The following is a 12658-nucleotide window of genomic DNA, read 5'->3' as shown; positions in this document are numbered from 1 at the left end:
ATTGCATACCTGATAAGTGATAATATACTAGTCACATAATCACAAAAACCTAGAAATAGCAACGCATTGCTGTGTGCTTGTGTCAGCTAGTATAATAATATATTATAATGATTTTAGATTTTTAATAGTATTTGATTTTGAAGCACAAATACGTCCAAGACTGCATGTAAAATACTTTCTAAATATGTAATTAAGTTGAAAAATTTTTAAAGTATTCTAAATACTACAAATGTGCTTAAATGCGTATTTAGTCCAATAATTTGGAAGACTGTTAAACTCTCGTAACTATGCTTATACACTATCCGTATACATAACATATATTATTTATATAATATTATACGAGTTTGCGTATAATATGTATTGTTATTTGTTACAATTTATTTACATCGAGTACTATGGATGTGGATCGAAAAAAACTAATCTTTTCGAATTGCTAGTCCAAAGGAAAATGACATAAAAACATTGCTTAGGGCACGCTATAAAACTATAGGCGTTTGGTTGCGGGGCGGTTTCGTTTTTATTATTTGCCGCGGAAAAAAGTATACTCGGCACGGGATTCGAATCATTCAGAACATCAACAATATAATAACAATAATAATAATAATACGGAATACGTTACAAATTACAATACAACAACAGCAACAACACTATACGATGACTACGACAAAAACGACGTTTTTAGGTCACGTTAAAAGCCTGACTATTGTAGTGCACACGATGAAAACTAGTTTATATTATAGGTATTATACAGGTAAGTACTATTTTGAATTTTAATATTATTTATTACGATGTATATTTTGTACTTTGCAAATTATTTGTTATTACTGAGTGGTTCATTTAAAACTGGGTTACAGACTAAAGTACTTTAATTACTATAAAACTATTATGATGTTTTTACCTAGTTTGAACTCTGAAATACTATTTGGTATAATACTCTACGACATAGTATTATAGTTTTTTATATTAGTTTATTACCTATACATGTGTTATTTAAATTTGTATTTTAGGTATTTATCATTTTTTTAAAATTATAATCAGTGGCACGCTTAGGAATTTTCAATAGGGGGGGTAGGAGGTATATTATAAGTATATACATTTAAATTAATTGTGGTGGAAGTACTGAATACACAAACAAGGGGACAATGGGGAGACCGCCTACCTCCCCCACGATATGTCATTTATTACAATTGATGCATGTTTTTTATTTTACTATCGAGAAATGAAACCCATTTTTAAAACCTTTGATGTATAAAATAATATATCAAATATAGAACGAATATTATATTATCAAGGATTTTTTTTTTTTTTTTACCAACATAAATTTAAGCATAAATAAGTATGTTTCCAAATAGACCTTCATACTTGCGGGATATTCATTGGATTTTATTTTAGTCATCTAAAGTCTAAACGTTAAATCCATATTAATAAAATAAAACATGATACCTATAAAACAGCTAAAAATACTCCGGGCCTGTCTTCTATACAACAACATTTTTAAATCTGTTTTCGGTTGGGAGATACTGAAATTAAACCTTAAATGTTGCAATTATTATTAAAAAAAAAAATTTTAAATATAACAAATATTAATAATTAATAGAATACTTACATTATTAAATTAAATATAATCCTATAGTAAGCGAGAACATTTTTTACTATTATTAAAAATCATAACAATTTACTAAAAAATAGATGACTGTGCTCCGCAGATAAATGGATCACCATCACCGAAAGGAGTATATTGGAAGAGTGCAGGATTCTAGCGTCGGATCAATGTTTACGATGCACTCGTGTCACACAAATACACAATACATAATAAAATTACACATATGTCAATATTTTAATGATAATTATTATGTAAATTTTATTTTTATTATTTTAGCAGCTTATAAATGTTGGTTAAGATGTAATTATTGGAATACCTATTCTAGGGGGGGGGGATTTGAACTTTTAACCCCTCTCCACATATTCTATTATTCTATTGTATTTATGTTATTGTGAATATTGTTTATTACATATATGTTATAACCTATGTACTGTACTATTTGCACTTATAATATAACTTACTATTTTAATTAATAAATATAGACATATTTATATTCGGCGATATGCCTGTATGCAGGGCTGCATGAACAATCACTAAACATTTAATGAATCAATGGTGCAAGCTACAATATGATCCTTTAAACAAGATTTAGGGGCCCATGATTGGTCCATTATATTTTAGTGAACCATTAACTTAATACATTTTTTATGCGACCCGCGGTACTACTATACTATTATACGGCGTTTAATGTGACGGTTTTTTTTTGTGTCTTATGATATGCGCACGCGCATTCTGACCACACACACACACAACATATGCCGTACGCTTGGACGCGCGCGCAATTGACTCGACACACTTAATGATATTCACCAACTCGCGACGGCCGGACGACGTGAGTGTGCACCATGAAACTCCACCGGCCGCTGCACGTCTGCGCGTACCTGTTCGGCGTGTTTCCGGCGGCGCGGACTCCGGGCCCGCCACCCCGACGTTTCCGGGTCCACTGGCCAGGCGTGGCGCTCAAAGCATTCCACACGGCGCTCTACTGGCTGGTGTCGCTGATCGTCAGCGTCGTGACCATCCGGAACTTGAAGAACTACCAGAAGATGGCCAAGAAGCTGCTGGCCACCCGGGTGCTGGACATCGACGAGCTGTTCGTGTACATGATGTTCGCCGGAATCGCGGCCACCACCGCGTGCCAGGCCCACATGGCGTGGCCGTCCGTCGTCCGTGCCACCAACGAGTGCTTCTTCGACCTCTGTCAGCTGGACCACGTCACCGGTGTCTGGCAGCACTTATCTGCATACGCCGTCGTGCTGTTCGTCGCCTACGAGTTCGCCATGTACTTCGTCTTAATCACGTACAAGTCAGTGTCCAGTGATTGTCGTCGGCCCACACACGTCTCACAAGCACAGGGTCTTCCAGGAAAACGGGAAAATTTTAAAAATATTGGCAGAACCACATATAGACTCGGTTATATAGATTGGCCACGGTCAAATTTTGTTAACAAAAGCCACATTTATTTATTTATTTATTATTTATTTTATTAATTCAATCGGGCAAAGCCCAGTAACAGTTTTAAATCAAATATTATAACAAAATAGTTTAACATATAGAAAGAGAAGTGAACAAAGTGAGATTAATAGATATTAAAATATATACAAAATAGTGAATAATTAATTAAGATTAATAATAACAGTAATTAACATAAATGAGGTTTATAATATTGATAAATAATTCACATGTAATAATTATTAATATAATTATAAAAAGACTCGATATATCTGCCATTTAGTAATCATAGACCAGAGGGGTAGATTCATAACGTGCAGTTGCTGTTAAGGAATTTACAAATACGGTTACATTAAGTTAATATATGCGTATGAATGACACAATCATACGGACATTAATTTCAAAACATGAGATTTTTAACCTTTGGACTCTTAATGGCAAATAATTCAGTTTCTGTTCTCGAAAAAATTTTATAAATACTTAATACATATATTTACTTCTTTGTTAGATTATTTCATATTTTTCTGTTTTTTTTTTTTTGGAAGACCCGCTATTATAAGAGGACGGAAGCGTAATACCTATATGTTGTCTCTCTCCAAACTCACAACATTGCAAATTTGCGCTCAGTAGAACCAACTATGTGTTGTCAGCAGTTAGCTTTATATTGTATTGAGTGAATTGACCTAATATCAAACTTAAATTTAAGAACGTTATCTGTGTTCATATGTTGGATTTTTTACGATGTTTCAATGTTTTTACGAGTTTTGAGTATGTAAAATGTAACAACTTGAACAATGATTGTTATTTAAGCTTAGTTAAGCTAACAATACAAACAAATTGTCTATGTTACGTGTGGGTCAGAGGGATACAACATAATATAGTGCGCTGACTTATTCTTAATAAAACTATTAATATTAAAATAATATATACGTATATATTATATTACCGATCGGGGCTGCGAATCTAATGTTTATTTTAATATCGACGAATTCATTTCTGAATTTAGAATAAGTCAGATACAATATAAAACACGATTCAGTAGATGACAGTTCTGAATCCAGAATTTTTTTGTTGTATATTTTTGCATATTTCAGACGTAGGTACCTATTAGTAGAAAAGCAATCTTTTAGTGCATATATTTTAGTGCACTAAAGTCAGGTGCGTGATAGAAATTAATATGTCACCTTTGTGTTCATATTTTGGCAATATTTTTCAAAATCACGAAAATGTTAAAAATATTTGTACCTAGTTACAAGATTTCTATTTTATACCTAAGATTTGAAAATATAACAAAAGATTAATAATTAATAATTTCTAATAAGTTTTTTAACAGTTGCTTAATAATATCAAAACTACCACATAGATAAGAGGATAGAAAATAATATAGAAATATGAAATTACTATTTAACACAAACGCCCTTCATAAAATCCCTGTAATTTCAGAAAAAAACAATGACGTAAATGTTTCAATGTATGAAATATTATTGTGTCGTTGTTATATAATATTATCGTTTTATTTGCTTGTGATACACTGCAGGTTCCCGTTCCCTTTGGCCAAATTGATTTGCTTGTTCCCGCCGCTGTCCAACATCACGTGCGTCGTCGTCGAGCAGTTCTTTTACCTGATGTGTGTGTCGCTGTATCTTCGGCTACGGGCACTGCATGATGATATCGAGACGCTAGTGCACAAGGCCGAGCACCCGCGGTGGAGATGCTGGGCGTCTGTGGCCACGGGCGGTGGCGGTGGTAGACCCGTGGCCGGCCGGATGGGGATACCCGCGTTCAGCGCGTCCGATATACGCGACCTGCGGGCCGTGCACCGCGCGTGCATGGAACTGTTCGCTCGCATTAACCGTCTGTTCCAGTTGCCGCTGTCACTATGCATGTTCGACTGTGTGTTCCGCATCATCGTCTATATGTACGGCATCGCGTTCGACGTGACCATCGTCATATGGGAGAAGAAGAAGCACGTAAACTACGCGAACACCGCCATGTGGTCGGGTTACTGCGTCATTCGGATCATCCGGCTATGGTACCTGTACCTGTGCGAACATTATGTGACCAAAAAGGTATGTTTGGTAGAGTGGCTACTGGCAATTAGTGGCTACTATAGTGGCATCCCGCGGTAAAAATGACTTCTGAATTCGGAGCAACATGTCTTAGGGTACATAGTACATACCCGTATGGCCGCATAACTATAATAAACTACTTGTCTGCAATTTGATTTTTACAAACTAAAATACTCTGAATAATATTCTTCTTTGGAATATGAAATTAAAACTGTATGATGTTACTCAAATGAGTAAAAAAACCATCCTTCACTATGGGGATACCCACTTTACCGCCCGCTGGATGGAAAAATGTCGATTTCCGACGCTTGAACCGTCTTTGGCAACTAAACTTTCTGTGCAGGCGTGACAAAAAAAGTAATTTCATTACAATAATTCGTAATTTGCGTTACGATACTACCCAATACTGATTATAATAATATGCATACCTACACTTTCTAGATTATTGTAATATTAGTATATGGTATAATATATACTTACTTATTATATTATACTATAATACTATAGTATTAACTATTTAATATAGCATGCAATTAACATGATTTTTTTTATCTTGCTTTGTTTAGATTTTACCAATTCGTTTGTCACTTAGCTGGCTTTCGTTGGTTTTAAATCCCGTTACAAGCCGGAGACTGATGCCCGAGGTAAAGAAAAAACATTTAAACGTCGGGTAAAATAAAAACGTATGTCTTACAAAATTATGATGGTACTTATATAAAGTAAAGTTTACTTTCAAAAATAATAGTAAACATTTTTGTATACAAATTTTGAATTTCAAACTAAGTGCCTACTCAAAATAATATTTTTAAATTAGATAGACACAAAGTAATATTTATTTAAATATTGTATACCCATAATAATAATTAGTTCGTTGAAAAAAATAGCTTTAATATAATTTAAAGAGAGATGATATTAAGCAACTTGAACAATAATGTAGTTATGGGTATGCGTACTAATTAAACTCGAGGGAAGAAGAAAAAGTTTCCTATTGAATATTGTCAGATGGCACTGATACGATGATAATAATTAGAGATTCTTGAAAAACTTTAGTAATTATATTTAATCAGCCAACGGCATTGAGGCGGATAAACTTATTTTAAGTAAAGGTATACGTGTATTACTGTATTAGATTTATAATAAGCGAACAAATTATAAGTAAGAATGGAAAATTTGCTTGTATCCATAATATATGATGTTAATAATAAATTGATGTTTTTAAATAAAAAATATAATTTCAGATAATTCTATTTCAACATCAACTTGATACCATCAAGTCCAAGTTTGAATTATTTGGCATTTTAAACATCAATATGACGTTGTTTTATGCTGTAAGTACTCATGCGCTCATGGGCGCCCGCAGAAAATTCATCAGGGAGAAGCATAATGAAATCAAACACCAAAAGTCAATTAAAAAAATTTAGTTAACATTTTAAATATCCTATATTTTAATTCCAGGGGGGTAAATACCCCGTCTTTTTTATTGTTGATTATGTTTATCCACAAAATTAAATAGGTACATTATACCATTGGTTATAAATAATATAGATTGCGGTACGAAATACGCTACTCTAAATTTACTAGCGTATTTTGTGTCGCAATGACCGATCTATAGTATTCATAATCAATGATATTAATATTAACATTAATATTTTACATATTAATATTATGATCACGTTTATTCTGCAGGGATTTGGCACTACATTGGCGTATTTAGCGCTTTTATTACAGTTTTTTGCATTTAATCAGATTTCAATGGCATCCATTTCCACAAGCAATGCAACAAACGCTGACAAATAATTTATAATTATTGATTTGTGGTAACTATACGTTATATAAATTTACGTAGGTAACTACGTAAATATTTACATTCAGATTAAGTCTAATTTAATCATGCTTTACATACAGCACACATATTTTAAACGAAACATGTGCATAATAATAATATATTATTATTTATCAAACTGTACTTACGAAGAATGTACAAATATATTTTAATAGATTCACGACAAAAAGAGAAAATAATGGATAATAATTATAATATAGCATATGATGTATAAATAGAGGAGCACAATTATTTATTAAGCTACTTACTGAATAATACTAAATTGATTGATAATAATATTAAATTTAAACTAATGATAATAATAAATATAATATATACCTATAAGATAATACAATTAGTTTATCATTACTATTATTAGTATTGTTAACAGTTAAGTATAGAAAATGAATGCAAAATTATTGCATTAATCAACTCATATATTGTAGTTAGACTCGGAGACTCATTACTCATATTACAAGATTACAGAGATAAGGTACGCATTATATAATTATAATATTATAGCTGGTACATCAATTTGTATATGAAGTTCAAATAATTAAATAATTATGATAATTTAATGCTTAAGTATCTAGAAAAAAATATATATATATATAAATCGGTAAATATATGTTATAGGTATTTTCACTAAAATTGTTTTTACATGTTAATATGTTATATACAAGATATATTATTATTTAATTATAAATATTAAATTATATTATTAAAAATACAATATGTTAAACTATTGAAACTGTTATCTCCTACTTAAACTATATTGTATACCTTACATCTTTCCAAGTAGGTACCTAAATATCAGTTATCAGTTATCACAATACATGTTATAAAAATTAAACGAGTGTAATATTATTTTATAATGGTCTTAAGCATATATTATATTTATGAATTAAAAATGGTTAATGTTATTTGGTTTTGACACAATAAAATAAAAATGTTTGTATTATATTTGATATACTATTATTTACTGTGCATTAAAATATTAAGAATATGTACTTTGTGAGTTATAAAAAAATATTATAATAACTACTGTTGATTTTATCCAAAAATATATTAGGTATACCTACTAATTTAATTTTATATTGTATAATATACGTACAGACATACATATTCCAAAAACTGTGCAAAAAAATGTATACTAAAGTTGGGGATTGAAGAAGCTGTCTAGTGTCTACTAACTAATATTTCATAGCTATGACAAATCGTTATATTTCGAGTAGAGCTTGATTTCTTGACAAATGGTAAATATTTTTTACTAAACCTCCATTGCTGATATATATTTTTTTATCGTCATTTCGACATTTTCAGAATGCTCAGTCGAAATACTGAAAAATTCTTAGCATGACCTACAGAGATTGTACTAGTTGTGTTCAATTTCTAATGAATTTATGTGCTGCATAAAACATTTTGTGATTTCTTACCACCAGAAAAAAATAAAAGTATCATTGTAGTATAATAGTATATATACATATATAATATTATATTACTAACAATTTCTTCGCTTCATTCTGAATTCAATTGTATATATTATAATGTTTATTATATAGAAATTTAAACAACAATCTGACATCTTTCGAAAAATTAAGTACAATTTATTTCAGTAGGTACCGGTCACGTAGATAATATGTGATTAAAATATATTTGCAAAGACAGTCCCTAAAATTATAATATTATACCTATTACCTATACACTTTGACTATAAACTTCATTTAACACATGCATAAAAGGTTGATTATAATATAATTATATTATAACTTACTCAAAAAGAAATATTGTATTCTGATAAAAATATATCTTAGTTAAATAATGTTTCATCACTTAATTTTTTTTATCGACTTTGAGTTATGTCGAATGAAAAAATACACTCAATTAAGATCAAATTGATTAATGTGTCATAACATACCTAATGTTTATTTAATCTGGATTCCTAAAAATAATTAGGCACTAGTTTTTATAAAACCTTGTGTAGAGGACACATGTATATTATTGTAACCTAATTATTATGAATAAATAATAAAAGCACATGGTAGGTATACATTATTAAAATATTTAACTGAAAATAATATTTATTAATAGATATATAGTAGATACTGATAAAAAAATATTAAGAACAATAGGTAATTTACAGCAAAAAATTGTGATCTTAATGATCATAATATTATATTATATTTTGATCAAAATCAAATACATATTAATTTAATAGGTAGCTAATTTATTACCAATTTGTATTTAAAATTGTTTTATTATTATTTAATGCACGAATGTATAACGCATCTACCTACCATTTACGTTTATTATATTGTAAAATATGAGGTACATTGTATCGACCCCAAAATAGTGATGGCGTAATAATAAGTTAATAGGTTTTCTTAACAGATTTAATAAATTACGAACAGGGAAATTATCAAAAAGTACATATAACAATCTTATAATACGGCATGTACGTACCTATGCCGTGTATTGCAGTATTATACATGTTATATTATATAGTTTTCTCGTATTATGTGACGTGTAAAATGTTTGAAACAATAAACTTATCATTTAATATTGCTCATAACAATCCACTTATCTACACAATACATATTATAATATAGCAGACGGTGTTTTATTTATTAATCCATTGTATTGTGTTTTCATGTTTTAGCGGGTGTATTGCAATTTCCATAGCAACCACGAAAAGTCCTAAATCCAAGGATTAGGTATACCTCTATTATCTATTGTATCCTAGCCCGATTGTATTGCAAATATTAAAATATTCAATGTGAAAAAATCGATCATATTTTTTAACGTATAGCTTACAACGGAATGAGTATAAAACTGATATACATAAAAACAAATAAATGAAAACACGTTTGAAAATTAATGTTAAAGTATTCTAAAAATTGTAAAATGTTATAGACAATGGTAAACGAGACAATAATTGTAACATCTATTATATCAATAGTTTCTTTCAATTACACACAATATATTATGATATATACCTAACACTTTTGTTGAAAGTAGTTACCGACATATTTTATTTATTTAACAACTTAAAAATGTTTACAGTATGACGTCTGATACAATATATCCTTTGACAATTGACACAATTAAATATTAAAACGTAGAAGAATGCAGTATATGATTGTGTCAATTCTTGTCATGTTATTACATATTATTCGCAGTTTTTATTCATCGGTTTATGCTTAAAAGCATTTTTAATCTTGTAGAGTGCATAATATTATTGTTGACGTGTTCCAACGTTCTGCATCTATAATCTATAATATCACAATAATTTATGTATGCGACCATGTTATTATAATGTATTGAAATGTGTGCATTGTACAACAACAATCAATAACAACGAATTACGTCGCATTCCGGAGATCATAATATTATAAAATGTATTACATATACTGTACCTTAGGAACAAAAATATATTCTTTTATAGTTTTTGGTACCTATTTATTAAACTTATTGTTTAAATTTGGTACGTTATCATATGTTGGTGTAAATGTTTAAGCCCTTTCGGACAATACGAAAACTTATATTTGGCCACAGGTTCACTGTACATTTAAAAAGGGCTATATTATTGTGCACAAATAATTATATAGATAGAAAATCATTGAGGCACTTATGGTGTGTATTGTTATAAAAATAAAAACTAATGAGTGGTCACCGTATTGTAGGTATAGTTCATTAAAATGATAATATCCATTTTAAAGTAGCGTGACATGGTTGTTTTTTTTTCTTTTCAAATGTGCAAAATGTTGGACAATGGTGGACATCATTGATTATTGAGCGTATAATTATCCGTCCAAATAGCATAATATAATCCATTACGGGGATAGTGTATACCTATACAATTATTACTAATGTACTCTAATGAAATAACACTTCGTAACGTATAATTTAACATTCACAACGCGAAATTGGCGATGGCAAAATTATAATATTATGATCGCATTCTATAATGTCATTATTATATTATATATTATGTTCGAAAACCTCCCCAAAAGTAAACAACCGATATAATATTGTCCAGTTTGATGATCACCGCCGTCCTGCCGTGCCTGGACGACACAGGCCGATAATTTTATAATATAGGTAACGCGTCTTATATGAGTGAGATTGCACGTGGTTAATTATATAATATTATAATGTATTATCATCACGTAGACTATAATGAAAAGAGCACAAAAGTATTCGTTCACTTCAATCATAATATAGCGGTGAAACCTTTTGCGGCAAATCACGCGTTATTTATTCTATCACCGGTGATATGACAGGGTAGTTGTGCGATTTTATATCATAATAATTTTTTACTTTTCATGTTTTGTTGGACATTTTACAAAACTGGTATTAAACACGTCGACGGGTGTGGCAAGTCAGGCGTTATCCGATTGGATCTCATTTCGCCTTTCATAACTGTCGGTGTTTCAACTTTCAATTACGTCCCTAAATCAGGTAAATCAAAAAAATAAGTCCATCATTTGTATTGGGCCAGTGTTAACGTATTTCAGTATTTGGCATGTGTGGTGTGGATATCTATTTAAACACGACAAGTCAAAATTGAATACCTTTAAGACTCTGAGCAATCCATTTAAATATACAACAATTTATTTATAAACAAATAAGCCATTAAAAAAAATAAATTGTATCCCGTTTAGAATTATATCTTGCAATTATTCCACTTGAGCCTATTCTTTTTTTGAAATAAATAAGCATCTTGACCAAATATTTAATAGCTATTATACATTATGTTTTAATACTAAATATTATAATGGTTTTTTTCATTATTATTTTTTAACAACACTGACACAGATAAATTATGGACTTTTTAAGTGTATAATTATATATTTGACTGATTTGTCTTCATAGGTACACATTTTTCAATCATAAAATATTCGACTGGTTGTACCTATACAATATAATAATCGTGATATATTGTGTACAATTGTTGGCTTAATTAAGTTTAATAATCTCATATCAATATAATTGTATATACTACACAGGCCTTCACGGCTTCATAGTATTTTAATTAGTGTAATTTAACGTTTTCCTTCTTTACAATAAAACGCAATCAGAACATAAAAAAGGGGGAAAACAATTTCGTTCACCTGATTTTGAGACGGAATCAACGGTCTCCGGGCAATTAACTCATTTGATTCTCGTGGTCCAAGTAATATATGCCTAATACCTATAGCACATTATATAACACTATATAATAATTTTTCACTATTATTATTTTTAGAATAATTCGATAGTTGATAGGCTAAGTGATTTAACTTTCAACTTTAACTAAATCAAGTTTTAACTGATAATGATAAGACATATTGTTTAAAAACACATTTTTTCAATTAACGTAAGCTTCAAATCATTTTTTCATCGTTAAATTCAAGCTAATTACATTTAAAAATAGTGTAACCCACAATAGAAACATATGGTCAAGTGATATAAGCCACAATGTATCCCACAATATTTGTAGTATGCAAATGTACAATTAATTTAATCCACCGTTTAAAATATTAATCCAGGTACAATATTACAACCTTCAACTTCTATCAACCTTCACCCATTAGCTACATTGTACTTACCATCATAACTCATAAGGTAAGACACAAAGATATGTCAGAGTAGATCCGTAGAGGTGTCAAATTAAAAAAAAATAGGAGAGGAAAGATTTTCATTTGATTTAAATAAGTATACCTATCGCAT

The 12658-nt window shown here is 30.0% G+C and overlaps 1 protein-coding gene across 1 annotated transcript; it reads left to right on the top strand.

The window, feature by feature from the left end:
- The first annotated feature begins 1713 nt into the window (after nucleotides 1–1713).
- LOC107884058 lies at nucleotides 1714–7256 on the top strand. Its single transcript, XM_016805436.2, has 5 exons — nucleotides 1714–2909; nucleotides 4593–5124; nucleotides 5691–5768; nucleotides 6363–6452; nucleotides 6811–7256. Exons 1-5 carry the CDS (start codon nucleotides 2449–2451, stop codon nucleotides 6919–6921), a joined length of 1272 nt encoding a protein of 423 aa, XP_016660925.1. The 5' UTR covers nucleotides 1714–2448; the 3' UTR covers nucleotides 6922–7256.
- Nucleotides 7257–12658: the final 5402 nt, after the last annotated feature.

This window comes from Acyrthosiphon pisum, chromosome A2 (genome assembly GCF_005508785.2).
Source record: "Acyrthosiphon pisum isolate AL4f chromosome A2, pea_aphid_22Mar2018_4r6ur, whole genome shotgun sequence".
In the NCBI taxonomy this organism is placed as follows: domain Eukaryota; kingdom Metazoa; phylum Arthropoda; class Insecta; order Hemiptera; family Aphididae; genus Acyrthosiphon; species Acyrthosiphon pisum.
The sequence above is the reverse complement of the archived record's forward strand: the minus strand, read 5'-3'. Positions and strand labels throughout refer to the sequence as shown.